At 36.9% G+C, this 26,268-nt stretch overlaps 3 protein-coding genes and 1 long non-coding RNA gene across 4 annotated transcripts in view; 1 reads left to right on the top strand and 3 right to left on the bottom strand.

Annotated features, from left to right (window-relative positions):
- Positions 1 to 546: 546 nt before the first annotated feature.
- LOC311072626 lies at positions 547 to 2,440 on the bottom strand. The gene is made up of 2 exons (XR_014604028.1): positions 1,419 to 2,440; positions 547 to 698 (listed from the first exon to the last, which is right to left on the bottom strand). It is a non-coding gene; the product is annotated as an uncharacterized lncRNA (long non-coding RNA).
- Positions 2,441 to 5,164: 2,724 nt separating this feature from the next.
- On the bottom strand, positions 5,165 to 16,689 carry tedc1 (tubulin epsilon and delta complex 1). Its single transcript, XM_084097764.1, has 8 exons — positions 16,471 to 16,689; positions 16,090 to 16,180; positions 15,798 to 16,009; positions 13,475 to 13,651; positions 13,282 to 13,371; positions 9,742 to 9,828; positions 6,641 to 6,847; positions 5,165 to 5,745 (listed from the first exon to the last, which is right to left on the bottom strand). The coding sequence occupies exons 1-8, from the start codon at positions 16,600 to 16,602 to the stop codon at positions 5,383 to 5,385; spliced, it is 1,359 nt and encodes a 452-aa protein (XP_083953890.1). The 5' UTR covers positions 16,603 to 16,689; the 3' UTR covers positions 5,165 to 5,382.
- Positions 16,690 to 17,218: 529 nt separating this feature from the next.
- On the bottom strand, positions 17,219 to 21,259 carry dnal1 (dynein, axonemal, light chain 1). The gene is made up of 8 exons (XM_084097772.1): positions 21,013 to 21,259; positions 20,420 to 20,458; positions 19,460 to 19,569; positions 19,296 to 19,351; positions 19,160 to 19,215; positions 18,956 to 19,082; positions 18,421 to 18,561; positions 17,219 to 18,325 (listed from the first exon to the last, which is right to left on the bottom strand). The coding sequence occupies exons 1-8, from the start codon at positions 21,013 to 21,015 to the stop codon at positions 18,276 to 18,278; spliced, it is 582 nt and encodes a 193-aa protein (XP_083953898.1). The 5' UTR covers positions 21,016 to 21,259; the 3' UTR covers positions 17,219 to 18,275.
- A 1,940-nt stretch (positions 21,260 to 23,199) lies between these two features.
- fut8a (fucosyltransferase 8a (alpha (1,6) fucosyltransferase)) overlaps positions 23,200 to 26,268 on the top strand; it is a 92,733-nt gene continuing 89,664 nt past the window's right edge. The window contains exon 1 of the mRNA XM_084096945.1: positions 23,200 to 23,351. The gene's annotated coding sequence lies outside the window, so the exon portion shown is untranslated. The remainder of the gene's footprint in view (positions 23,352 to 26,268) is intronic.

The raw sequence follows: 26,268 nt of genomic DNA on the forward strand, positions 1-26,268 counted from the left end.
TAAACTGTTTTGTTACTGAACCCCACTTGAGCTGATGGACTAAAGAGTCTCTTGGATAATTACTCGAAAAATGATGTGTCTTTCCCTTCTGTGTCTTGCCTTTTACCTTTTAAATTTTCTCTTTTAAAGCCTACAATAGGCAGGCTCCATATTGTATGACAACATGCCCCAATGGTGATAACACGGGTTCAATTGTATTTTTGATATCCAAGATTTTAAGGTCTACGTAAACACCTACTCTGTTGCTGTACTTAAACATTGTGAATATAAAGTAAAAATTGACATATCTAACTCTGGTCTCCCCAACTGACTTTTAGCATAATACAAATAGAACAATGAGAAGAATACTTGGCCAAGTTGAAACCTATAGTTTCCAATCCATCATTGATTTTCCAGTCATTTTTAAAGTCTGTTGTGCAGAAACATATTAATGGAGATAATACTGACCTTAAAGAGGCTTCTGTGAGGAAACTTTCCCACCGGGATCATTGAAGAATACATCTCCGTAAATCTACTGCACCAATACAGACATACAGTATGTAGACCTGGTAGATGGGTCATTGCTTTAATAATGCACTTTATGCCTTCTGGTACTGAGGAGTTTGAAGCCTTGAATACAGCCCCACTTATGAGCTTATATGGGTCATACAGGATTTTTCAAACTTTATGTTGGCAAGGACCTCTGGATATGATGACCTCTGTTTGAGTAAAATATAAAGGCAGTTATTTTCATGTACAGTATACAAATCCAATTCATGCTGTTTAAGACAAATATACACTTTTATTATAAAGACATTGTATAGACAACAAAATAAAATAATTGTTTACTAAATGTATTTTACATTAAAAAATATTCTGATATATACGGTATATATTTACTTTCATGACTTTCTTTTCAAAAGTTTGGGGTCAAGAAGATCCAAATCAGAAGATCAAAATTTATTTGATCCAAAATACAGTAATAACTGTAATATTGTGAAGTATTATTACAATTTAAAATAACTGTTTTATATTTTAATACATTTTAAAATATAATTTATTCCTGTGTTGGCAAAGCTTTTAATTTTATATATCCTTGCTGAAAAAAAAAACTATTAATTAAAAATCAAAAAAATAATCTTACTGGCCTATTTTTCTTACTGAGTATTTTGAAGGGTAGTGTATCTGTAAAATTATTTCACTTTTTATGAAGTTGAAAAAGTTTACAGTAAATATTAGATATTAGTAATCTTTGGTAAATGTAAATAAAATGCAAGAAACAATTAAAGGTGCACTAACTTTGTTGTGTGTTCAAAATGAACACCCCTAACATCCAGACCTTTAAATCTCAACTTAAAACTCATCTATTCACCATGCTAAATAATCATTTTCCTCTATACTTCTGTCTTCCACTTTTTCAGTATTTATGTTACATTTACTTTATCGAAATTGATGTTTTCTCTGATTCTACTTCTCATGTTAATTATTTATGTTGTCTCCATCTGCTTTTCTGCTTGTTTGATTGTTATAAGCAGATTGCTTGTCTCTTTGTCCGTCCGTAAAACTGTTTGTATTATTTTGTGAAGCGACCTTGGGTTCTTGAGAGGCCCTATAAAAAATAAACATTATTATTATTATTATTATTGTGAAGGGTCATTTCATTATGGTTGTTGTAGCACTGTGCAGGAATTTATTTTCAAGGAAGTACTGTGTCTATTAATGGGTAAAGCTACAGTAACGTCTACAGCTAGTCAGCTTGAGATCCTTTCCATCTAAACTGGTTATTTCTCTTAATCCTAGTAGTGAATGTTTTATGAGCAGTAGGATAACCATTTTCATCCAAAATACAACCAAAAAAATCCATGCAGTTTTGTTTTTTACCCGCTAGAGGGCCAAAAGTTATATTGTGTACCTTTTAATATTTTAAGTTTTAAAAATGACTTTTTTTCATGTACCCCTAGCGCTCTCTCGCGGCCCCCTGGGGGTCCCTGGACCCGTTTGAAAACCTCTAGCACTACAATATCAGCAGAGGAACATGTTCATAAAAGATTTTCAGTCAAATACTAAGCCAGCATCTCCCAATAAATCAGGCTTTCTGTCTGTACTTGATGAACTCGTAAACATTTTTCACCCTGAAGTACTTTCTTATCTGCATTATGTCCCTGAGCTGCAGAGGCTGCTGTATTCCATATTTTATGAGGGGTTCAAACCCTCCGCCTGCGGTAAACTGTCACTATATCTGGCACTGACAGTTAGATGGCTTTTGTGCTCTTACACCTTTGAAAGAAGATGAAAGCGAGGCATCATCCCTGTGTACCAAACACCCCGGCTTCATTAATTAGTCTGATGCATCTCCCCGCTTGCACACACCGTTCAGATCTCCAAGAAAACTCGGAGTCGTGCCCCCTCGACCCTCTGCCCCCCGTCTGCAAGAGAAAAGACACAATTTATCCAATTAAAAAGATACATACCAAGGCAATTCTTGCAAAGCGCTCTGTAGTTCTGCACTGTGGGTACTTAGCAAGGCCCCATTGTACATCAGGGTCCTCAAGGGTAAAGCGGTCTGCTCCATCTCTGTGAAGGATGGCTCAAGTCTGTTTCCAGCCGAGTACCTATCGGGGCCATCACGGCAACGCCTTCTCTAATGGCCTTCTGTCTAAATGAGCAGCGGTGGAGTGTGCAGCGGTGCCACACTGACCCTGTCGCCATCCATTAGGCACAGTGCCTTTGGAAACACTGTCTGTCTGCGCCACGCTCTCATTTGTGGCACTGCAGTACCATGTTCATCCCCAGATGGAAGCTGCCGTTTTGTAATAAGTAAAGAGTGCTGGGACTGGCTAGGATGTGTACTGGAAGAATGACTTTGGACCTCCGGGGACAGGTCTAATCAGGCTTCTGACTGAGAGGACTAGCAGACAGCACAGTGATTTTGGGCCTGCATCTGCAGCACATTAGCGTAACGCCAACATGAGGCATGTGCTGAGCTTCCACACAGACAGCCAACTGGGATTTCTGGGTTGCCACGTTGAGTAGTTCCTTTGATAACGGACATAAATTATAAAACAGTTATTAGAGAAATTATTACAGACAGCACTTGATCATCATAAAATTCATTTACATCAGACAAGGGACCATATTTGTATCCAAATGGTAAATGATTTACAAATCCCGATAGCCTGATCTCATTAGGCATGTTTACACATGCAGGAGTGTTTACACATACAATTTATATGCTGAAACAGACAATATAGATGTACTGGATGTAAAAGGTAAAGACGTTTTATGATTCAGTAATGATGATAGAATCTATTCATTTTAACATTTTAGTTTTGGATAAAGTGATGGAATCCTCAGAAACGGGTTGAATCCAGCACCTGATAATCACATGGAAGAATGAAACCTTTATGTCAAATAAGGTAAGTGTGTTAAATAAATGGGATAAAGCTGAACATATTTAATTATATTAAAATCCACTATTTATTCCATTAATTCAATATTCTATTAACCAAAAAGGATTTGTAAGCATTTGTGGATCATGTAAAATCCAGTAACACTTTACTTAAAGCCTTTATGCATAATGCATTATAAAGGTATACATAATGTAGCCTACATTATAATGCATTACACCTTTTCATAAATAATTGTAACCAAAGTTAAATGCATTATAATATTTGCAGATTCCTTGTTACATCTGAAACTGGTTGTTGTGTTATAATGCATTTACTTTTTTATTATTCATGCGATCATACAATGCATTATAAGGTGCATTACAAGGCATCATTAATGCACTAAAATTAAAGTGAAAACAGAAAATATAAAAATAAAATCTAATTAAAAATATTAACAATATAGTTACTATAGATAAATAATAGTAAATATTAACAGTAGTTATTAACAATAACTATATACTATAACAATAACTATATAGTATATCAATGATATTCAAGTGCTTCAAACAAAAATCTCTTAAAGATTTGATGTCACTAACCTGGAAAACGTTGGAAGATTCAGAGATTTCCACTTTTTTTCCAAGCAGGCTGATAAAAAACCTCTGTGTGCACTTAATCAGGGAAGTACATATCAGCGTCTCAGATTAGAGCTTGCCAGATGAGAAAGTACTTTCCAGCTTTGTCTGCAATATGCATTAAACAGTCAGTGAACGCACTGTGGTCGGCAAGATTGCCATCGGAAGCTGAGACTACTGTGTAATTGTAAAGTAATTGCGACCCCAAAAGACTTTTATTTTTGTCAAACAACAGGGGAGCCTATATATTGTACAACACAGAGTTCATAAATAGATTATACTGCAATTTCATTGCGAGTTCATTGCTTTGAAAACTCTACTTTCAGATGCAGTGCAGAACCACGTTACACATAAGTGTGAAAATAAGCAACCTATTAATATTGATGACAAAAAGAAAATGAGTCACTTAGACCCGTTTCACACCTCTGCAGCATCTAATTATTGAACCCACCCACCCCAGCTCTTGGCTTGACTTTGGGTGAACCTCTTGACTATAGCATAATTATAACCTGGAATTTCAGCAACACAAAGCTTAGTTCATTTAGAGCACACATCAGGGAAACGGACTCAGCGAGTCTGTGTGTTTGCGTTCCCTCAGTTGTAAACAGCCATTCTGGCCTAGATAAGGAGGCCGAAGGTAATGGAGAGAAAATCCTTTTAGAACTTGTCATGCTCTGTACAGCGTCTAGATTTGGATTTCTGCTTATAATCCTAATGAAAATCAGTGTTGGAAATGACTTTCTTAATCAGCTAATACTGTGGCCTATGCCAGCTTCTTTAGTTTGCCCAACAGCTCATGTTATCTTGCACACCTAGTTTGTTTACAGCTTTCCAAATGTAATTGAGACCACACCAACTGACTGGTAGTGGCCTTGAAAGGCGAAATCCTCTCATGTTATGAAGCGCTCAGTAAAATTGGGTCTGAATATCAGAAGGGAGCTATTTGATTTTTCCCAAACTTCGATCCTAACTTTCACAGGTTCAGAAAGCAACAGAAAGAATGACCTACTTTGAAAACTGTGGGGCGTTCTGCAAATGTCTTCCATTTTCTCTAGCACACCGCAAAGTACACAGAAGTAATAAGGGGTCAGCCATTTGCTTGAGTGTCAGTCATTAGAGTTGTTTTTCCGAGTGTGGCTTGATGCGTTTCAGAAGACGAAATTCCCTTGAAAAAAGTTTCTTTATTGTCCAAAGACAGACATTCACATTGCAGCAGGCATTTTTAAATACATCAAAATTGACTGCAATACATTCTCTCTTTAATGCAAAAAGCAGGAAACCAAAACTCTAATATGTTCACCTTATTTAGGGACTTGAAATGCTGTTTGTTCAGTTTTATGTCAGGATCCCAGTGCATATAATGACAAAAAAAATTGTGTTTATCTCTTAATTGGTGGGATGAGGACCACCCCCTCTATTGTGCTGGCCTGTCTCTGCAAGTCCACTCTCATATTTCGCCTCAACCCGTCCAGCTGCCATTGCAGAACAGCCTCCCTCTCCCTCAGCTTGCCCAGAGCCGTCGATGCCTGGAGCTTCCCAGCTGTCACTGCCAGGCCAGGCTCTCCGTTGTGGAATATGTGAGGTGGCTTTGAGGGCTGTGGATCTTGGAGACATGGCAAAAAGCCACTTGATGTGATTGCAGAGGTGTTAGGAAGATGTAGACCCTCTAAATAACCTGCAACCTTCTTCTCCACCTCCATTCTCTGCCTATCAGAGAGCCGAGAAGCCCCCTGACGTCCCCCCTAATAAGAACGAGAGCTTGCTAAGACTGATGATCGCAACAGACTGGAATACTGATCAAACATCAAAAAGATACTAATATCAAAAAGAAAGGTATTGCAGCAGCCCAGACGATCAAGTACGTGGGAGTATAAATGTCAGTGTATATCTTTTGAATCACAAGGAATGTGTTTAGAATTGATGTGAAGAAAATTCAGTCTCAGACATTCAGAATAAGACCGCAGCCATGGCAGGCGGTCATTTATCATTACAGGTTAGATCTGTGGTTGGAACCACATCACAAAGACCATCTAATTATCCATCGGACCCACCATATCGAATTTTCATACAATGAAGTGTAATTTATTCAGGCAATAAAAGAATGCAATGATGAGATGACCTAGTTTTTATAATTCTTTTAGCTCTATCCTCCCTCATTATCGGGATATTAACACCTCTGAAGTCTGCTGGTAGAACCTTTGAACAGGTAATAAAACATGATGTTCCACATGCACAGAACAAATCATTTTCCTTGGGGAATTGGAAGCTATGAAAACCCAAAGAAAAGTAATAATAATAATAACAATAAATATAATAATAATAATAATAATAATAGGTCCTTAATCAATGAAATAAATAGAAAAAAATCTATAATTTATCACTACTTTTATTACAATTGTGTCACTTTTTTTTGTGTATTGTTGGGACGGATAGAGAAATAAAGGATGATGTGATAAACACATCAATGTGTGACTGAGTTTATATAAATCTTAAAACTGAGACTGTCAACATCTCAGGCACCAAAACTGACAAGAGCTAGAATTTTAAAACTTCATGAACTTCATGCAGTGAAATACTGGCCTTATTATAAGTTGAAGCCTTCCCGACGGCACTTATGCAGGTCTGGCGGGTCGTTACCTGTGAGGCGAGTGTGAGAGTGGACTGCTCATTTCTTCTGGCTCTCAGGTCTGTCTGCAGCCTTAGCAGCATCTTGTCAAGTCGTCTGACTGCTCTCCTGGTCTTGTTGCTGTGAGGACACCTCACCGTGACAGCCCGCTCCCCAGGCGGCCAGTCGGCAGGCTCCACCTCGGACACATCGGCGAGGGAGCTGTCGATCACGCTGTCCTGCACGGAGACAATGGCATGAGTGCAACAGGTCTGTCAGCAAACACTTCTGCATCAATTGAGATGCACTGTGCTCAAAACCCATGCCAGATCAGTTAGTTCTGCTAAAAGAAATATATATCTTTGGATTCATTAACTAAAAAGCTATCAGAGGGCTTTGTTTGCTGCAGGTTCTCATTTACAACCAAAACATGCATACTCTGTTTGTTTTTTTTCATCAGGTTTCTCTTTAATGTGCAATCAACCACAATTCAACTCGGTTTTTAAATTTTTTGAAGAAAATGAGGGGTGCTACTGCTTAGGCATGCAAATGGCTAAAATGGTGTCTTCAGATCTGTACATAATATTGGAAAAAGAGCCCTTAAAGCTTATAATCAAACTAAATCTGTAATCACTGGCTTCTGGCAACGGTCTGCGTGTTTTAAAGAAAAATGTTGAAGGATTTCGATTTAAGAGATTTCGACTCTCTTGTGAATGGGCATACGGCCATTGCCGGAAGCCAGTGATTATAGTTTATAGAGTTTTAAATATGGATATTTTTCTTACAAAAACCCACAGATTTTCTTCAGAAGGCATTTATTAACCCACTGGAGTCGTATGGATTACTTTTATGATGGATAGATGTTTTTGGAGCTTCAAAAACTCTTCAATGCCATTACTAAGCTGGGAAGAGCCAAGATATTACTTGATATAACTCAGATTGTGTTAGGCTGAAAGAAGAAAGTCATATACACCTATGATGGCTATTCCTTTTAAAGTTTCTACTTTGTTGTCAACAGGTTTATAGTAAGGTATATTAGTAAGGTTAATATTAGGTTCTTTGATTCACTGGGGCAAATTACAACAAAAGAAAAATCCAAACTTTTCAAGATTTTTCCAGATTCCTTAGCCAAAAGCAACATTAGCCAACTATGGTCGCATGTTTCATTGTTAGCGATTCAGTGTTTCCCGAAATCATAGTTCCAACAAACATTCGTAAACAGCACTGCAAAGTTGAAACTACAGTTGACATAATACGTATGACATAATACATGGATCATGCTCTTGAGATAAATAAAGTTAATAAGATTTAATATAGTATATCATTCCATATGTATACAAATTGAATTCATCTTGAGTCGAGTTTGTCAAGAGAACGCAAGCACCATTTTTTGAACTCCAGAACCCCGGGAATATCATGCAAAACAGAACCCGCAATTGAATAAGACATCTCTAAAAAAAAGCATAACAACCGCAATCAAAAATAGTCATCAGACTATTCGTTTTTCTTCGTTATTTACAGCAATAATCTGACATCTGAGATCTTGAACTGATAAATTAGCAGAAGTTAGTGTTGCATGATGTTAATTGTGTAAATCGTATGTTAAATGATGTAAATCGTATGTTGAACCAACGTAGTTTGAATGATGAATGTGTGGAAACAGTTTCGAGAAACAGTCATGACTTGCTAGTTAATTTTTCCAACCATGCATCATACTTTGGTAGTTAAGCAACGAGTTACATCATTGAACAGGAAATGAAACTTAGATTGTGATTTCTGTGTTCATATAAATAAGGCCAAACTAATAGTAAAACATACCAAACATACACTCTTGTGATTGGCTGTGATTTTTGATTGATTTTGTCTTGTATGGAAATACAAATTGCTTGTAACATTACATCTGGTTAGGCCATGGTGTTATTGCGAATGGGCCTTAAGGAGTTTAGAATAAACTAAAAACCCTACGTATCAGCAAAAATAACAGCAAGCACGACTGATTGCTTTCTTGTTAAAACAGTTCTGCTACAACATGTCCCAACACTTCACAATAACCGTCAAAGTGTTTTGGGTAGATTATCCAGTTTTCTCAAAGTCAGACTTTGTGCAAGAACCTCCATAGAAAATCGATTCTTTAAGAACCTGTGCTATTCAACAGCGGCTCAACCAATAGATGAAGCTTAAGACTTGCTTCCATCACTCTTGTGTGAACAGTGACAAAACAATCCTGTCCAAATACCACTCCATCCCCAAAATGTTTGGCTTTCATCAAGGACTATAGATTTCCCACTGACACGGTAGGCATGCTATTTGATTTCCATTCCTTTTCTTCCTGTTCTTTGGACCGGGGAACTTTTGTCTGCGTTTTAAAAGTCTAGATTGAATTTCTCACTAAAAGGAACCAAAAATTGGATTAACAGGGTTTAATGTATTTCTACAACTCAATTAGATAGTGGTTATTGTAATTCAGTGAAACCTCTCAATGTGCATTATTCTGATTGTGTGACTTTTATCGACATCTAATGAGGTTCAATATAACAGAATTGTAAGAGAAAAAGTAATCATTTCAATAGTCTGATGCGCTGGAAGTGGGAAAACAAAAGCCCTCCACCATTTGTCAAACTCAAAGACACCCATGAGCTCACCACTCTTACTGAATAGCAGTTAAAACATCTTTTTACTTCAAAATGCACACTGAGAGTGAAAAATGAAACCCCTGCCAAGTGCTCAGGACCCACTCCTGCTAGCCAGGGACTTCTTTACAACTTCATTTCAAATTGGAGAGGAGCCAGCGTGAGTGAGGGCTCTTGTCTGCCAGATTCAGAGTCCTGGAGCACCAGTGCATCACTGTGAGTGACAACTCAAAGCTGGGCAAGGTTACTGCAGGAAGACCGCCAGTCTGGCTCTCAAACAACACTGGGGTAATATACATATTAGATTTAGTGTCATTGGTAACTTTTCAGAGTAAGCTAATTTGGCTGTGTTGAAAATCTCCCACATCTTTCTCAATGAACTGGTCATGCATAAATACCTGGGGCTGAACAGCGATGTGACAGCGTGAACAAACAGAATATCAGATAAAGGAGTGCGAGTTTGAATCTCAAATTCATTCCTGCATGGAACAAAGCAGACGTACCATCCAGCACCAGAATAAAGGCTCATGGACTTTCCAATCCAGATACGCCTCCAGAATTCCATTCAGTGCTTGTATCCGCTCCAGCTCCTGAAATAAAATGCAACAAGAAATCCTGATTACACGCAGGGTAGCACTGTTGTTTTTAAAACAATAAAACCGCAGTGGTTCTACAGTGCAAGTACAGTTTTGTGCACACTTGGCAGCCACTCTGATCTGTACTCAGGGGCAATATTTTCCCTGTAGGAGCTTGGCTAATACCTCACATCTCTGCGGTTAGACAGAAGCACTCAAGGGACTTTAGGCTGATAACTCCTCTCAGCACCCCACACAGGCTGAAGGGCAATGGGGAGGGAGAGATCCCTGAGCTGCCCACCATGACTTACGCGGCTTGAGAAGAGAGATCTATTAGCCTGTGTCTGAACGCATCCCACATTGTATAGGTCTAGAATAACTATTATTAAGAAGCAAGACCCCCGGACATGCAATTTAAAATCTGCAATATTTGCTCATGGGCGCTTGCCTCTGCTGCTAGGTTGTTTTGAGCCAATTATTGGAGCCATACTATACATGCCACATGACTAATTACTGTAAAGTCTGATATCACCAAAAGAATGTGCAGTCCCAAACCCTTCACTAACATGAGCAGTGAGCCCTACAAAAAAAATTGGACACTGGAAATACATCTAATATAATAGTGATGCCATTAAGTTGACCAATGATGTGTCATTGGGGATATTTTGGGGATATTAATTTAATTTTATCAATCAATAAATTTACACTAGAAACAACCTTGTTGTGTTATTTTGGTTTAATGCTGTGAAGCTGCTTTGATGCAATCTGTATTGTGAAAAGCGCTATATAAATACACTTGTGTCAGTATGCAAATTTCATGCCTGCTACATGTGTTACTATTTGTAATTGAGGCAGTACACTCCTAACCAGGTGCAACATGGCACTATTTCAGGGAAGAGATTTGTTTCTTAACACTGAACCTGGGTTTGCTGTGCAATTACACAAAATCAATGCAATCAGAACATTTCATTCCCATTAGTCGATTCTATGTCATATTGCGATATGCGATTGCGATATAATAAACATGAGTCAACTTCCTTGGTTCTCAAGGAAAATGCACACACAGATAATGCTGAAATGTGTATTTCTCAACTCAAACTAGCAACTGCAACTAAATGCACTAAACTAAATGTGTTTTCAGATTAAAATAATATTTTTTACCAAATTAAATAATGACATCTGTGCATTACTGCAAACTTGTTATTGACTCAATAGTACAATAGTATAAAATAAATGGAACAATAAATAAGAACATTTATATGGTCATGAAAAAAAGATATTTTTTAACATTCTGTCCAGACAAGCAGGGGCATTTAAGCAGGATGTAACATATGCTTTGTCTAAACTCATTTTTGGTGTAAGTGTATTGTGATTGTCAAAACATTTGTTAGCAAAACAGAATTTTGTTAAGTTTAGTGACAACATGTTACAATGTTTACATGGTACAATGACTGGTAGGCTACTGTTTTTATTATTGCTTGACAAATTTCACGATTTCAATTCAAATCTTGTGATTTGATTCCGATCTTGATTCAATATCAGATTTATCTGGATAAATATTAGGTACAGTAGATACAAGTTAATTTTTCTCAAGAAAAAAAAATCTCACCTAATGCTGTAAACATACAGAGAGCCCTGTCAGCTGGTATTATTATTATTATTATTATTAAAGGTTAAAAATAACAACTCAAATTAAATATGTATTTTTTACTATGCAACAATAACAACATTACAATATTTTAATGATAATAACACATATTTAGCAAAATACTCCTCTCTCTATATATAATTTGTCTAGCCATCTAGCGTGCTATCAAATGGCTTTCCTGAGGTAAATGTTATGTGACATAATTGTTCTCCAGCGGTTTTATTGACCTCTTTCCGCGGTTGAAAAACACTGATTGATCGATATTATGTATGAGGCATAAACATTTCGGTAAGTTGTACTGTATCTTTCAACACACCTATTGTTCATTCGTGTTTATTTACTATTAACTAGAAAATGTTTTGAGATGTTTGGTTCACGACAACGATCTGTCACGTCACATTTACAAGCGCCAGAACGCTATTGTTTGAATTTCGTAATAAAATTGACAGAATCTGAGAGCTGAGAATTTGTTCCTACCAAAAGTAACCTGCTCTGTCTAGTCTGTCGGTGTCAGTGATCTCTTTGCTTCGCGATTATTCTCAGCGATTTTTCTGTGTGTGAGAAAATGGATGTGTGGCGTGAGAGCGAGTGAAAAGTGTAAATTGCGAGAGTCTCACGCTGAATGCGAGAGAGTTAGCAGCCGTGCAGCACTAGTCAATTCAAAACAGTTTCATTTACTTAATAACTTTTTATTAAATTGGTTTTATTACAATTAGTTGCATTAATTTGATCAAAAATACAATAAAAAACAATTATAATGTGAAATACTTTTACAATTTAAAAATGTCTGATTTTTAGAGCCAAATAATCCTTCAGAAATCATTATATTGTGCTGATTCGGTGCTCAAGAACATTACTTATTATCAATGTTGAAAAAAGTTTGTGCTGCTTATTATTTGTGTGGAAAATTGATAAATGGATAACTATTGCTGTGTATTATTCAATTTTAATGGTTTCTCATGAATAAAACATAATTAATCCTGTTCATGTAGCAAATAACTGGAAAAAATGCAATGATTGGGTTTACTGTATTATACTTCTTGCACTTAACATTTTTGCCTCTACTTGCTATAATTGCTGTTCGAAATAAACATTCCTCTGATTAGGAAAAAAAGAATTCCAAGACCTAGGTAGCAGCATTTAAAAATAACTCACAATGTCTCTTTTTCTCATCTTTCACTCACTTTCTCTACATCCCACTCATCCTTTTTCACACTTTTTTAAGGCACTCTAAACAACCTGCCTGACAAAAACAGCCCCTTCGTTAGATGTCAGGAGGGAGACTTTTTCTCTGAGATAAAATACTCTTACAAAGCCTCTAAAGAGCGATGGAAAAAGGAAGGGAAATAGGAGAGCGTAGGCCTTTTGACTTTAAAGATCAAGATCCACACTCTTCAAACAAGCAGGATTTCCCACCTTGTCAATCTGTCACACCAAAGAACAGGGCGGCACATAGAGGTGGATGCTTCATTACAGCCTTCTCCAGAATAAGCCAGGGGATGAAAAACACATTGACAGCTGCGTGCAATCATTCGCCGATTGAAATGAGCTTGTTACCTAGCTTACGGCAGTTATTATCGAGCGCTGATCACCATATGCTCTGATGACGGATAGAAGCACTTAACATACACCAAAGGAATACAAATGCGATGAGAAATCTCTAGAGAGAATCTAATTTAGTAAAAGTGTCACTTGTCATGTAATAACAATGATCAGGAGCTGAACTCATAACATTTGCCTAGTGTTTAATGCAGAAATCGTAAGACCTACATGATCTCATGCCAATATTTCATTAAAATGTTCCAGTATTTTCATGTCACCTTGTCAAGTGCACTTGATGTCGTGTTGCTGTGATGAGAACCAGTGGCATGAGGCTGACAAGCTGCAGAGGGGCTGATATTGGAGATAACCTAGAGAAGGCAATCACAGGATATTATTTCATTTCTGCATTTACATCCAAATATGCAGTTTTCATAATAGTTTTTTTAGGCTATAATGTGTCGAGTGACTTGCCCTATGAGTGAATTTAGACCCCTCTTCCTGGGCTGAAAGTAAGCTCTTCCACTGGAGCCTCAGTTTCCCATATTGCCACTGCAGTGCCTGTAGTGCCTGATCCGTCTTTACTGTGGCATCCTCTCCTGGTCCACATGTCACAACGTCATCCTGTCCATGTGTTAGACCTTGAGGGATCTTACATGTCCACAAACATATTAGGAAAAATCATTACAATAGCTTTCAAGCATCATTTTATTAGTGCTGAAACAACACCTAGAGGCAAAAAGAACAAATCCTACAACACAAAAATAAAGATAAAGAAAATCTTTAGTAGATTAAAGGTTTTATGATATAACCTCAGGGGAGACAAGCTGGTTTCAGGGGAGATTTTGCTTTTGCTTTGTTAAACCCATAAAACAGAAATCACAACTTAGGGCTATTGAAAGAAAAATAAATAAATAAATAAATTGTTTTTTTTAATCTTTTTTCTTTCTTTTTTTGTTGTTGTAATTAACAGCTTAAAACATTATTTTAAATACTTTAAAAGAGTTGCTTTCAGCAATTGTTTGGAAGACGATCATAGCAGTATAAAATAAAACTGTAAAAATACAGTTAAACAGTAATATTGTGAAATGATTACAATTCAAAATAACCTTACTATTTTTACATGTTTTAAAATGCAATGTATTCCTGTGATGGCAAAGGTGACTTTTCGGCATTATTACTGCGGTCTTCAGTGTCACATGATCATTCAGAAATCATTATAATATTCTGATTTCGTGCTCAATATGCTAATATGCTGATTTATGTGCACATATATAAAGACACCATACAGATGTAGATGAATGCAGCACTTATTTTAAATGTTTCTAAATGCTGGTATCAAATAACAGATCTTGATTTTTTTTAACCAGTTTGCTTCTTTTTTTTAATAATGGACATTTTATTAAACTGATGATACTAATATGTGACCCTGGACCACAAAACCAGTCATATGGGTCAATTTTTTGAAATTGAGATTTATACATTATCTGAAAGCTGAATAAATACGCTTTCTATTGATGTATAGTTTGTTAGGATGGGGCAATATTTGGCTGAGATACAACTACTTGAAAATCTGGAATCTGAGGGTGCAAAAAAATCGAAACATTGAGAAAATCGCCTTTAAAGTTGTCCATTTATGTTCGCGATTGTGCTGCATTCACTCCCAAAAATAAATGTTTTTATAGATTTACGGTAGGAAATTTACAAAATATCTTCTTGGAACATGATCTTTACTTAATATCCTAATGATTTTTGGCATGAAAGAAAAATCAATCATTTTGACCCATAATGTATTGTTGGCCATTGCCACAAATATACCCGTGCGACTTATGACTGGTTTTGTGATCCAGGGTCACATATACTAATAAAAACTAGAGTTAGAAAGAACACATTTCTGGTTTACTATAATGACTATTAATAATAATAAACAAATAATAAATGAGTGGAAAAAACAGATCAGGGTGTTCTGAGTGGTTGCTAGCTAACTAGCTTACTAGACAAAAGAGCAAACCTTTAAGTCTCTGATATTCTGGTTTGTAAATATGATGTTGGCCAATACTTTTTAAAAGTAAGTCTGTGAGTTTTTTTTTTTTTTAATTTTATCATCAACCAGGTGACAATCATGATGCTTCAAATCATAACAGCACACTTCTCCTCAACACGCCATACCATTTGGGGTATCTGTAGCACAAACTGTGTGGGATGAGTTACAGGCTGATGTATACTTAAGGTTAATATAATTAAGCCATGGTATGAGCAATAGTGATGCTTGACTTAACAAGCACCATTGAAACAGATGAAACTGACACTTAGAAAGTCTCCATTAGATTAAAGTTTTAGGACTTAACCAATTAGACTTTTAAAAAGAGTGAAACCGCTTTAAAATTGATCCTAAAAGCAAACAGGATTTTATGCATTGTGTTCCATTCATGATTGCTTCTTATTAGAAAGTCAATTAGATTAGTCAACCAAGAGCAAACGGAACCACAAGTTATTTGTTTAGTGTCTCAGTCTTGTGTAATGTTCTTAGGAAGCCGCTGATATGATTTCAATAACAACACTGTAGGTTTTATTAAAGAATAACAGGTCGAAATTCAATGTTCTGTATGTGTGCATCACAGTGCATAAAATGCAGTGTTAATCTGCTCTCTGCTGGCCTTATATAGAATAACACTTGATATACTAACTTGATAACTATTCATTTACAAAACCCTATTGTTTAGCATCAACAGAGAAAAGCAACTGTTAAAATTAGTCATCTCTCCCTTGATCAGATACACAAAACTCAAGGTCTCACCGTTGGTGCAGATGAGAGCATGTCTAACTGATGAACCTTCTCTGCCAGCAGGAAGTCCAACAGATTCCCAGATGACAGCACCCAGCCGAACGCCAGGAGCAGATCTCGGCTCCCCACCTCGTCTATGTGACTGGGGGGCCGGGGCCCCAACACCCACGGGGCCCCATAGCCACAGTGCCACAGAGCACTCCTCACAAACAGCAGCTGCATGTCTGCAAGCACAACACTGTTGGTTGTACAAACAATAATAGATAACGCATGAACTGCATTTATGGGCAATGATACATTTTACCAAAGTCTTTAGAGTCCTGGCAGTGGCACGCACAATCCAGTGCAAAGGCTCTCTGCAGAAGCCTACTTAACAAACTCCACATGTCCAGTGCCTGAAAGCAAAGCATATTTATGAGCACACTAAGCAAGGTTTATCTAGTTAACGATGACTTATCTATCAAATTATCCTAAATCAAATTAAAGAGAGGGAGAGGAAGGGAGAAAGAAGTGGTAACGTTACCATAGTACAATAAGGGTATCAGATGGTTACATATATATATATAATATTTACATGATGTTACCATCTGTATATATGTGTGTGAATACTTTATTTTAGCTGCCTATGTTATACAAGTCAAGCACTTTTGGCAGGAAATAAAATAGCCACCCGTGTAGACCTTACCGAATCTTCTCTATTGAATTTGGCTCTCCTGAAAGCCTCGGCTGTCGGGATCGACTCGACGCTTAACCCAGACAGTAGTTTGCAGAGAGAAGTTATTACTTCTTTCACTTTAACACTCTTTTCGCGCTGCATTTTTCTTCTTGTAGTATGTTGGAAACCTTGACGGTCGTTAGGCAACAGCCACTTCCTAGTTGGGTGATATTTACCATTTACGCCGTTTTGATTAGTTGCTGTTTTGGCGCGTTTCATGATTGACGTGAATCCTGACCAATAGGAATTGTAGGCAGCCCACCACGATAACATCTGCATTACAAATTCAGAAATACTGCAAAACTCTTGATTTATTTTGTATATTTCATACCATTGCTATATATTTAACATGTAGAAATGAATTCTCAAAGGATCTGAAGTAAAGGGAACAGCATTTCCTCATATTTTGTGATTATGTAACGTTTATTATAACTGAGCATTCAACTGAAAACACAATAATACGTCACACATAATACAATAAGCACTATAATAATCATAAAGATAGGTTATTTAATTTTATTTTTTTTATTTTTTTCACTATGGGTAAAGTCCAAAGTCAGAACGTGTCCAACTTTACTTCTTAAGAACTTTGCTGCCCTCTCCTGTTAAAGGCTTGTCGTTCACCCCCTAAATGAAAATAAATTGAATGCCAGGGCTATTATAATATTAATGATAATGTTATATATAGTAATTTTAATTGAAAAGAAAACAATATAACTTTTGCGCAGAGGACAAAAAAGTTTATTTTTTCTTGTGAAACAGTAAACAAAAACAGTTAACATGTAGAGGGGTCAAAAACGCTAAAACATGCTTAAAATTGTAAATATAAAATTTAAATCACTTTAATAAAATTGTTAACAGGAAACGAAGTCAGATAACTTTTTAATTACAAAATTAATTATGGTGCCTTTACTTGGCCACAAGACATGCTACAAAGTGTTTAATTACTCTCATTGTGCAACTTGCTTTAAGTACCACACATACAATGTAATGTGTTAACAATACACTTAGTAATGAAACTGTATGACAACAGAATAACTGCCTATTAATTAGGAGTTTTGCTTACTGTAAATTATTACAAAAATGGTCGTTTTTATAGTCATTAATAAACATTAATGAATATAAATGAATAGATGAATTGGATTTTTAAAGTAGCCTCCTAATAGAGACTGAAGTATAGCACCACTACAGAGGTTATAGGTTATAGTCTCTGTCATACCCTTGATGGTATCCATCCAGTTTTGTACTTGCTTTAATATCACTTGCTTAGTATTTTACTGTTACAATTTAGCATTGGTCACCCTGAAAAGCACAACGTAAAAAAGTTTAGTCATTAACTTTCTTAACTTTTAATATGTCCTTCATGTGGAAACGTGAATTAACTGGTTATTCAAGTCAAAAATATTATTCAATATGACTGAATTAAGTTATATTAAATTAATAAAGTGATTTTTAAGGGTTAGATCAAGTAGAAATAATTATTTGAGGTAACAATGACATGCATCAATTCTTATTACAGTGTAAGTAATTAGGACCATCCTTTATGTCCTTCTGCACAACCCATTAATTATGATTGTGTATCTGCTTGTGCTGAGGCTAACAAAACAGTGTTAAGTGTGTGCTTTTCAAATCTATTCAAATAGTGTTAAAGCTCAAGAAAATGGATTTAGCTTTTTATCTTTATTTTTAATAAATACACCCAATGCAAATATTGCACAGACTTTTAAAAGTAAAAATGCTGGTGTTTGAACAATAAAACTGCGTAAGAAATTGCATTAACTCTCTCCTTCAGCTTCCTCCTCTTCTTGTTTGATGACAGGGTTCCCTAAAAATGAAAATGACGAGGAATCCATTTTTTGCAACCATGGCCTTATTAACATATGATTTTTTTTTTCATGTCATCACAAATATGACACTTACCATCTAGCTTTTTAAGTCTGGGAAGCCTCTTAGTAGCCTCCTCTATCCAGTTGCCATCAGCAGCATACTTTTCTTCTAATGGGTTCCCCACAAAGACGAGGTCCACCAATGATGGAAGATCTGCCATCTTCAGAAACTCCCCTAAGGAACAAACAGCCTCATAAACTCCTCATCCTGGATAGTTCACCCAAAAAATTCTGTCATCATTTACTCACCCTCAAGTTATTCCAAACCTGTATGAATTTCTTTCTTCTGCTGAACACAAAAGCAGATATTCTGAAAAATGTCGGTAACCTAACAGTTGATGGACCCCATTGACTTCCATAGTATTTTTTCCCTCCCTATGGAAGGCAATGGGGTCCATCAACTGTTTGGTTAACCATATTCAAAATATCTTATTTTGTGTTCAGCAGAATAAAGAAATTCATACAGGTTTGGAACATTTTGAGGGTGAGTAAATGATGACATTTTTGGGTGAACTATCCCTGAATAAGCTGCTATCAGACTCTCAGGTGAGTCTATTTTCCATGCTCACCCCACTCCTTGACTAAGTTGTTGGACATGTATAACACTTTGAGTTTTTTCATGACGTGAATTCCCTTCAGCTTTTCTATGAGGTTATAAGAGATCCACAGCTCCTCCAGAGTATCACCTACTGCCTCCTGTGGGGGACAGAAGAGCTGTGTGAATTCTCTCTGAATTCTTCAAGCTATCATTAATGTTCTGTTCCTTTACTCACAAGTCCATTAAGGTTTTTGATGTAATTCCGCCCCAAGGACAATATCTTAAGGTTCTCTGGGAGAGAAATGTAAATAAACTGTTATGCAATCATGACGAATGCATTTGACAGCTTTGCATCTGAAGGGAGTACTTACTTAGACCATTCAAGTTGGCAATTTTTTCAATACAGTTTGTTGACAGGGATAATCTCCTAGGCAGGACAGAATTTGCAATGACGATATTTTAGGGAGTTAACGTTATTATATGACACACATGGAAGCTGGTTTAAGAGAAAATACAGTTGTATATTTAGACTCACTCGCAGTTGCTAAGATTAGAGAGAGATGCGTCCATTTTTTCAACGGGGGGGATCTGACCATAAAGCTTTACTGCCGTGGCCTCGCTCGCTTTTTCGCCTGTTTTCTCCTCCTTGTAACAACCAAATGAAATCAATAAACATAATTAATAGTACACAGAAAACAACCTACAGTTTATATTATGAATGTCTAATGGGTTAAAGGGATAGTTCACCCTAAAATGAAAATTTTGTCATTATTACTCACCCTCATGTCGTTCCAAACCCGTAAGACTTTCGTTCATCTTCGGAACACAAATGAAGATCTTTTTGATGAAAATTTCTGACCCTCCATAGACAGCTACGCAACTACCACTTTGACAAGTTAATTTAAAGATCATAAAACTCATCCATATGAATTGAGATCATTTTAAATGAAAATCGCTTTAAATGATGAACAGACTGAATATAGGCTTTTATTCACACATTGAACAGTGAACATAAACAGAGAATCATCCGAACCTGCTTGACGTGCGAAACCTGCTCAAACGTGCTGCGTAACAGGAGAATGAACCTCAATGGTTCTCGCACGTCAGGGGAACATTCTTTTGCTGTCGTTTACCACAACTGACGTGAGTTGATGAATATTTATATGGAAGTAAAAGCCTAAATTCAATCTGTTCATAGTATAAAGCAATCATGTCTCTTCAGAATTTTTTGACTAAACCGCTTAATTCAATGGATGAGTTTACGATCTCTTTATGAACTTTTTGAAGCCTAGCTGTCACGGAGGAACAGAAAGCTCTGAAATTTCATCAAAAAGATCTTTATTTGTGTTTCGAAGATGAACAAGTCTTATGGGTTTGGAACTACATGAGGGTGAGTAATTAATGACAGAATTTTAATTTTTGGTTGAACTATCCCTTTAAAACTTGAAAAAAGTTAAACTACAAACTAACGTTAAATAAGTAATAAATGTTTTACCCATTTCACCAGGGCCTCTTTAATAGTTGTTGCTTTTGCCTAAAAACACACATAACAACTGATTAGTCACTCACAGCAAGGTAAGGGGAGGTTTATCATCTCTGTCATAGCAAAAACATAGTTAATAGCTGGAAACAAAAACAATAACAAAATGTAGGGAAAAAAATTCTGGATCTCTACAAGTATGCAACTGTATGTTATTAAATTCACTAATGAATACAGATGCTAACTTACAACAAGCTCCTTATACTAGACAGTACATGGACATCATCTGTAGTCTGTCACAATTTGTGCATCTTAACCTAATATTAATACTAAGTTTAAAACCTAATAAGCAAATAACTTTGCACATTTAAAACCTAACTAACTGTTAGCTAATGTCCAACAGCTAGCAAGGCGGCTAAATGTTTATCTGCTGCAACTGCCTGACTCAAGTGATGACCATTGAAGCAGCTTGTATTTGCAGCCTGAGTAATGTCCTCTTTTCATTATAAACAGCAAGCGCTAGTTTCCCTTATTTAGAACAACGTATTATGCACCCATTAACGTCGCATAACAAAGCGTTTAAAGGCACAAACAGGATGGGAACTCACCATGTTGCTCTTTACGGTTGCTATGGAACTACCCTGAAGCAAAGCGCGTGCGCAGAGTGATGCTTCCGACGAGCACGAGCCGAGAATCCGCCTGACAACACAAACATCGCGCTGGTCTTGTTGCCATATAGATAACTAACTTTATCATTATTTATTGCCTTAATAGTAGGATGCCGCTGCAATGAAAATAGAAAAAGAATTAAAAAAAAAGTATAAATAATAAATCTTCAGAAAATAAGACCATCACAATAATAAGACCCTCATTTAATGTTCTTTATATTTTATTCTCAGTATTTTTCGTTATTATATTCACATTTTAGCAGCATAGCCTACTATTCATATTGGACTTTGTTTTTATTTGCTATAAGGCATATTTTTGCGTTTTACAATGTAAAAACCTTTACATTGAATACTAAAGTAATTCCGTACGATTTTTAATACTGTCCAGTGTCCACTCACTCCACTTATACTGTACTGGTTCAAGTTGATAAAACCCATTGAGAGGTTCATTGTGTGATTCCACAGTCAGACCACTGGGTGGGAGTGATGTAACAATGATTACTCTCTCTCTCTCTCTCTCTCTCTCTCTCTCTCTCTCTCTCTCTCTCTCTCTCTCTCTCTCTCTCTCTCTCTCTCTGTGTGTGTGTGGGTGTGTTTGTATTAAGACATGGGTATTACACTGGTATTACGTGTTTATAAGAACATTTCCTGAGACCTCGTAATTAAAATGGCTTAAAAATCATGCTGAAAGTTTTCTGTGCTGGGTAGGTTTAAGGGTTTAAGGGTAGGGTTAGCGTAGGAGGATAGAATATACAGTTTGTAGAGGAAGAGTATAAAAATCATTACGCCTATGGAATGGAATGTCCTCATAATGATAGGTGCACCAACATAGGTGTGTGTGTGTGTGTGTGTGTGTGTGTGTGTGTGTGTGTGTGTGTGTGTGTGTGTGTGTGTGTGAGAGAGAGAGAGAGAGAGAGAGAGAGAGAGAGAGAGAGAGAGAGAGAGATTTAACCCATACTTTTATTAAATCAGTATCAATAACAAGAAAACCATAAACAAAATGATTAATATCTGATAGCATTGGTCACCCACTAATATCTAAATGATAAAAACAAAACTAATTAAAACACCACTGTAATAAAAGGGTTTCCAAATCCTGCATCTTTGTATAATACTTAAATGTAACTCATGTCTTAGACCTATAATAAAAGCCTTAAACAGCAGTTTACTCTTGGCCATGTATATTCCTTATCCTTTTCCTTTTTCGTGAAATGTATTTTTGCTTGACCGACAATACAATTGATCTTCTACAGGCTGTCATTAATGACAATCAGGTCTGACCAAATGTCACCCAATTTCCGACACATAAAAATATAATGGTTTGCTAAATCATTGGCCTACTTATGGCATTTAAAGTTGAAATTATGATATAAAAAGTAATTATGACAAAAAAATAAATTATGAGATACGAAGTCATAATCATTTGTCATACTTTTGACATTTATCTCACAATTATCACTTAGTATTTCATAATTGCTACTTTTTATCTCATAATTGTAACTTTTTATTTCATAAAAAGTCCTACAGTAGCCTACACGATTTTACTTTTTGGTAGAAATGGGCTTCAAACAAAGTTTTTTCACATGTTAAAATACTTATCCTTGTTTTATGTTAAAACATATCAATAAGTTGTTATGATGATCACAAATCGAGTCGAGAAAAATTAAAAAATAAAATACTGAGAGCAAAACATGAAGTGTCTAAATGTAAATAGGCTATGCAAGTGTATAAGAATATAAAGATTCCATAAACATTGACAAACAGTACAAACAGGATACAATGTTCAGAATAGAAACACTGAACATTAGACTTCCGAGCCTGATGTTAGACTGGGCGTTTATTAGAAATCTAATATGTATTATTAATATGTTTAAATAGGCCTGCTACCCCGAGAGTGTGTCATATTTGCATAATAGTGGGCTTTCCTACTTTTTTAACACAATCCCACATAAATTGCTTTGTCTGCGGTGTCATTAGTGAAATGACTATTTGTCACATTTGCACGCAGAAAATCAGTATCATTACGCTGGCAAAACCATGAATAATGAGTTTCAAGAAATTGTATTCATTGCTGAGGAGCAGTTGTATCGTGGTGATCTGACACACGCATGCGCAGTGCAGCCCAGTGACAGCGAGCAGCCTCCTCAAGAGCCCAGCAGCGAGAATTCAGACAGCAGCAGTCAGTCTCCCCAGTTCCTGTTTCCGCCACGACTCGCCAAGCATCCCTTTCATTAAAACATACGCGTTGTGGAGATACAAGTAACCGGTGCCAAATCAAGGTAAGTGTGTCGCCGTTATATACGACCGCATTTCGTTTAGGAAAACGGTGTTTTTCTCGCCGGCGAGTTCGCTCCATCCCGGCCTGTTGCTAGCTGCCTCGACTGCTGAACGGGAAAAATAACGGTCAGGTTTGCAGCTCGAGCGCATTGTGTTTTCGCGGCGTGATACCGAAGTATGCTCTGGCCAGACTGTCATTTTGTAGCCATTACGAGCACGGACACAATGAATAATGTGTTTATGTATTAGGAAGACGATTGCGAATAATTGTTGTGCCAAATATAGGAAGCTTACTTTCAGCGAATCCACACCATATAGCGGAAACGAATCTACAACACTAATATAGCCTACCTGACTAAATTATTAAATGAATAAATGGTTTGTATCAGGGCTGCTGAAGTGGTGCAGCGTAAATGTCCGGTACGTTAGCCAGACATTAAAGCAGAAGACACCACAGCAGCAGGAGCGTGTCCATGTTTATGTGGGTAGAAAGGAGAAAGGCAAGTTAACGTGAAGCCACTGCAGAAATCGTAGTGTTTACTTTTAGACCCCTAGGAAGAAGGCAGCGTGTTACTGAGGACTGCAGATGGTGTTTAGAGAAATAGTTAACAAGTAACAACACAAAATAAAATGTATTTACTTAACTTCATGTTGTTCCTTCTATGACCCATCCCCCCCCCCCCCCCCCCCCACCACCACACACACACACACACACACACACACACACACACATAACGTAGAGACTGTGAATGGGGACTGAAGATGTCAAGCCTCAAAATTGGAATAAATGTGTCATAAAAGTAGTCTACATGACTCAATCTTTTGTGTTGATAGCAATAGGAACAGAATGACATTATTTTCCATAAATCTTAACATCCGTCTTAGCTCTTCATGGAGTGTTCGTGAGAGTACATGAAGAAAATGGAAAGATGCATGAATCATGTGGATTACTTGTGTGAATGTGAGTAGGCTATATGATGATGGCATTTACATATTTATCTGCCTGTTATTACAACAATACAAACCACTTATTATGATGATGATTGTTTTTCCTAACCCAGTTCCCACAAGTCCTTTTACTATTCTTTTTAGCTTTAAGGTAATGTTTCTAAACTGCATTGGGATCCGCATTTAAGAAAGTGAGCTGTCTACCTAGACAGCATTTTTCTACATCATAGGCATCTCCTCCAGTGCTCTTCCTTACTTAATCTACTATCACACCCATTAGACACACTACAGGATGGGCACCATTAATTATCATCATATAACAATTTGGCTTCACTCTTTTTAAGGCTACTCTGTGGTTTTTATCTCCCGTCATGTCATCTGCTGTTTTAATCGATGCTCAGAAAACATTTGCCTCACTTAAGAGCCTTGTAAAATCAATGTGTTCTACAGATGTTCTGCCCAGTCCCTGCTTTTCCAAGCATACACCGATAACAAGCTTTCATAGTCAAGTGTGTTATTACATTTACAGTACTTGGACTTGTGTGCAATCTCTCAACATTCATACATCTTTAATAGTGTTTTTTGCATTGAGGCAGCTTATTTCGCTTGACTTGGAATTAATGATATAATTAAATCTGCTGTGATAATTAATACCTTCACAAGCTTAGGTTTCTGGTTAGAGATGATGAGATGTTTCTCCTCCAAAGTCAGATGGTCCTCATCAAAAAATTAAACTGTTTTCTGTATCTGTCTTGTATCAGTTGATTTGCATTGCATTTGGCCTTAGATCAGATGTACAGCAGAACACGAAAATATGAGCATTACATTTCATACAAATATGTAAATATCATAGCTTATAGCTATTCTATAAATACCAGGTTTCAGTCTAGCACTTTTCCAATGTTTAAAGAAATAAACTGGAAAATATGATTAGTTAAGTAACCATAAAAGTGGTTATCTGATTTTAAATAAAAAAATATTGACTGAATACAGCCTGTCTATATTAGATTACACCAACCAAAGCAATTTTTATGGGTCAGGTGTAGGGCTGAGGCGGTTACCACATTACCGCAATACCGCGGTCACATGATGCCTACCGCGGGTCTGAGCTTGTCACCGTCATCACCGCAAAAAAAGAAAAAAAAGAAAAGCATTGGCCTGCACATGTGTGCACGTTGTGTCTAATTACATTGATTCTAATGACATGGATTGTGTCTAATGACATTGTGTCTTACATAAGTTTTGTTTAGAAAACCTTGAATCCATCAAAAGATGGAGCACATCCGACCTTTCGCGAGTTGGGGAGCGCAATGTTCCATGACACATAATAACATTCCATTCGTATTGACTATTAGGCCTATATGCGAGAGTACCTACAGACATCCCAAGTCTCCCAGAAGTTCCGGGAGTCTCCCGCATATTAATAGCGGCTCCATTCCATGATGCCCGCAAATTAGTTAAAATCTCCCGGAATCTAGAGCGAGCGAGCAAGAGTGCGCATGCGAGACAGAGACTGTGTTCCAAACCGTGTAGCGCGCGCACGGCAGAGAGGGAGAGGGAGCGAGAGAGAGCATCCTGATTGGCCCGTTTCGGTAAGTCAACCAATCAGTTGTCAGTGTGGGTGGGCTTTTATCTCTTCTTCTCTGACTGCGCGCGCGCCTCCCCAAGTGGACGAGGCATTTTATGCTTGACGCGCTCGCCATATACTATTCTTTGAAACGACAGCAGGCGACTCGTCCTCTAAACCATCAGGAATCAGCAGTGAGAAGAAGTAATAAGGTACACTCGTGAATGTTTATTTTAGAACAACACTTTAGTACACCAAACTACAAAAGAATCGTGTAAGCAGTAAACCTTGAGATTATTAGGCTACCTGTGACATTAGAATCGTAACCTACAACTTAATTAACGTTATCTTACATACAACATTTTCATTTAGTTTTGTGAACATTTTTATAAAACATGGCTATT

The sequence above is a fragment of the Abramis brama genome, assembly GCF_963993115.1.
Source record: "Abramis brama genome assembly, chromosome: 21".
Classification (NCBI taxonomy): Eukaryota; Metazoa; Chordata; class Actinopteri; order Cypriniformes; family Leuciscidae; genus Abramis; species Abramis brama.

Bases quoted from the DNA above. Each gene is read 5' to 3' on its own strand.
- tedc1 (XM_084097764.1), bottom strand. From the start codon at position 16,602: ATGCAGCGCGAAAAGAGTGTTAAAGTGAAAGAAGTAATAACTTCTCTC. The intron at 16,181-16,470 runs GTAAGGTCTACA...CTTTGCTTTCAG, and splicing joins AATTCAATAGAGAAGATTCG to GCACTGGACATGTGGAGTTT. The intron at 5,746-6,640 runs GTAACGACCCGC...CGTTCTTATTAG, and splicing joins CTCTCACACTCGCCTCACAG to GGGGGACGTCAGGGGGCTTC.
- dnal1 (XM_084097772.1), bottom strand. The intron at 19,352-19,459 runs GTGAGTCTAAAT...TGTCCTGCCTAG, and splicing joins TCTAATCTTAGCAACTGCGA to GAGATTATCCCTGTCAACAA. The intron at 19,216-19,295 runs GTAAGTACTCCC...TTTCTCTCCCAG, and splicing joins TGCCAACTTGAATGGTCTAA to AGAACCTTAAGATATTGTCC.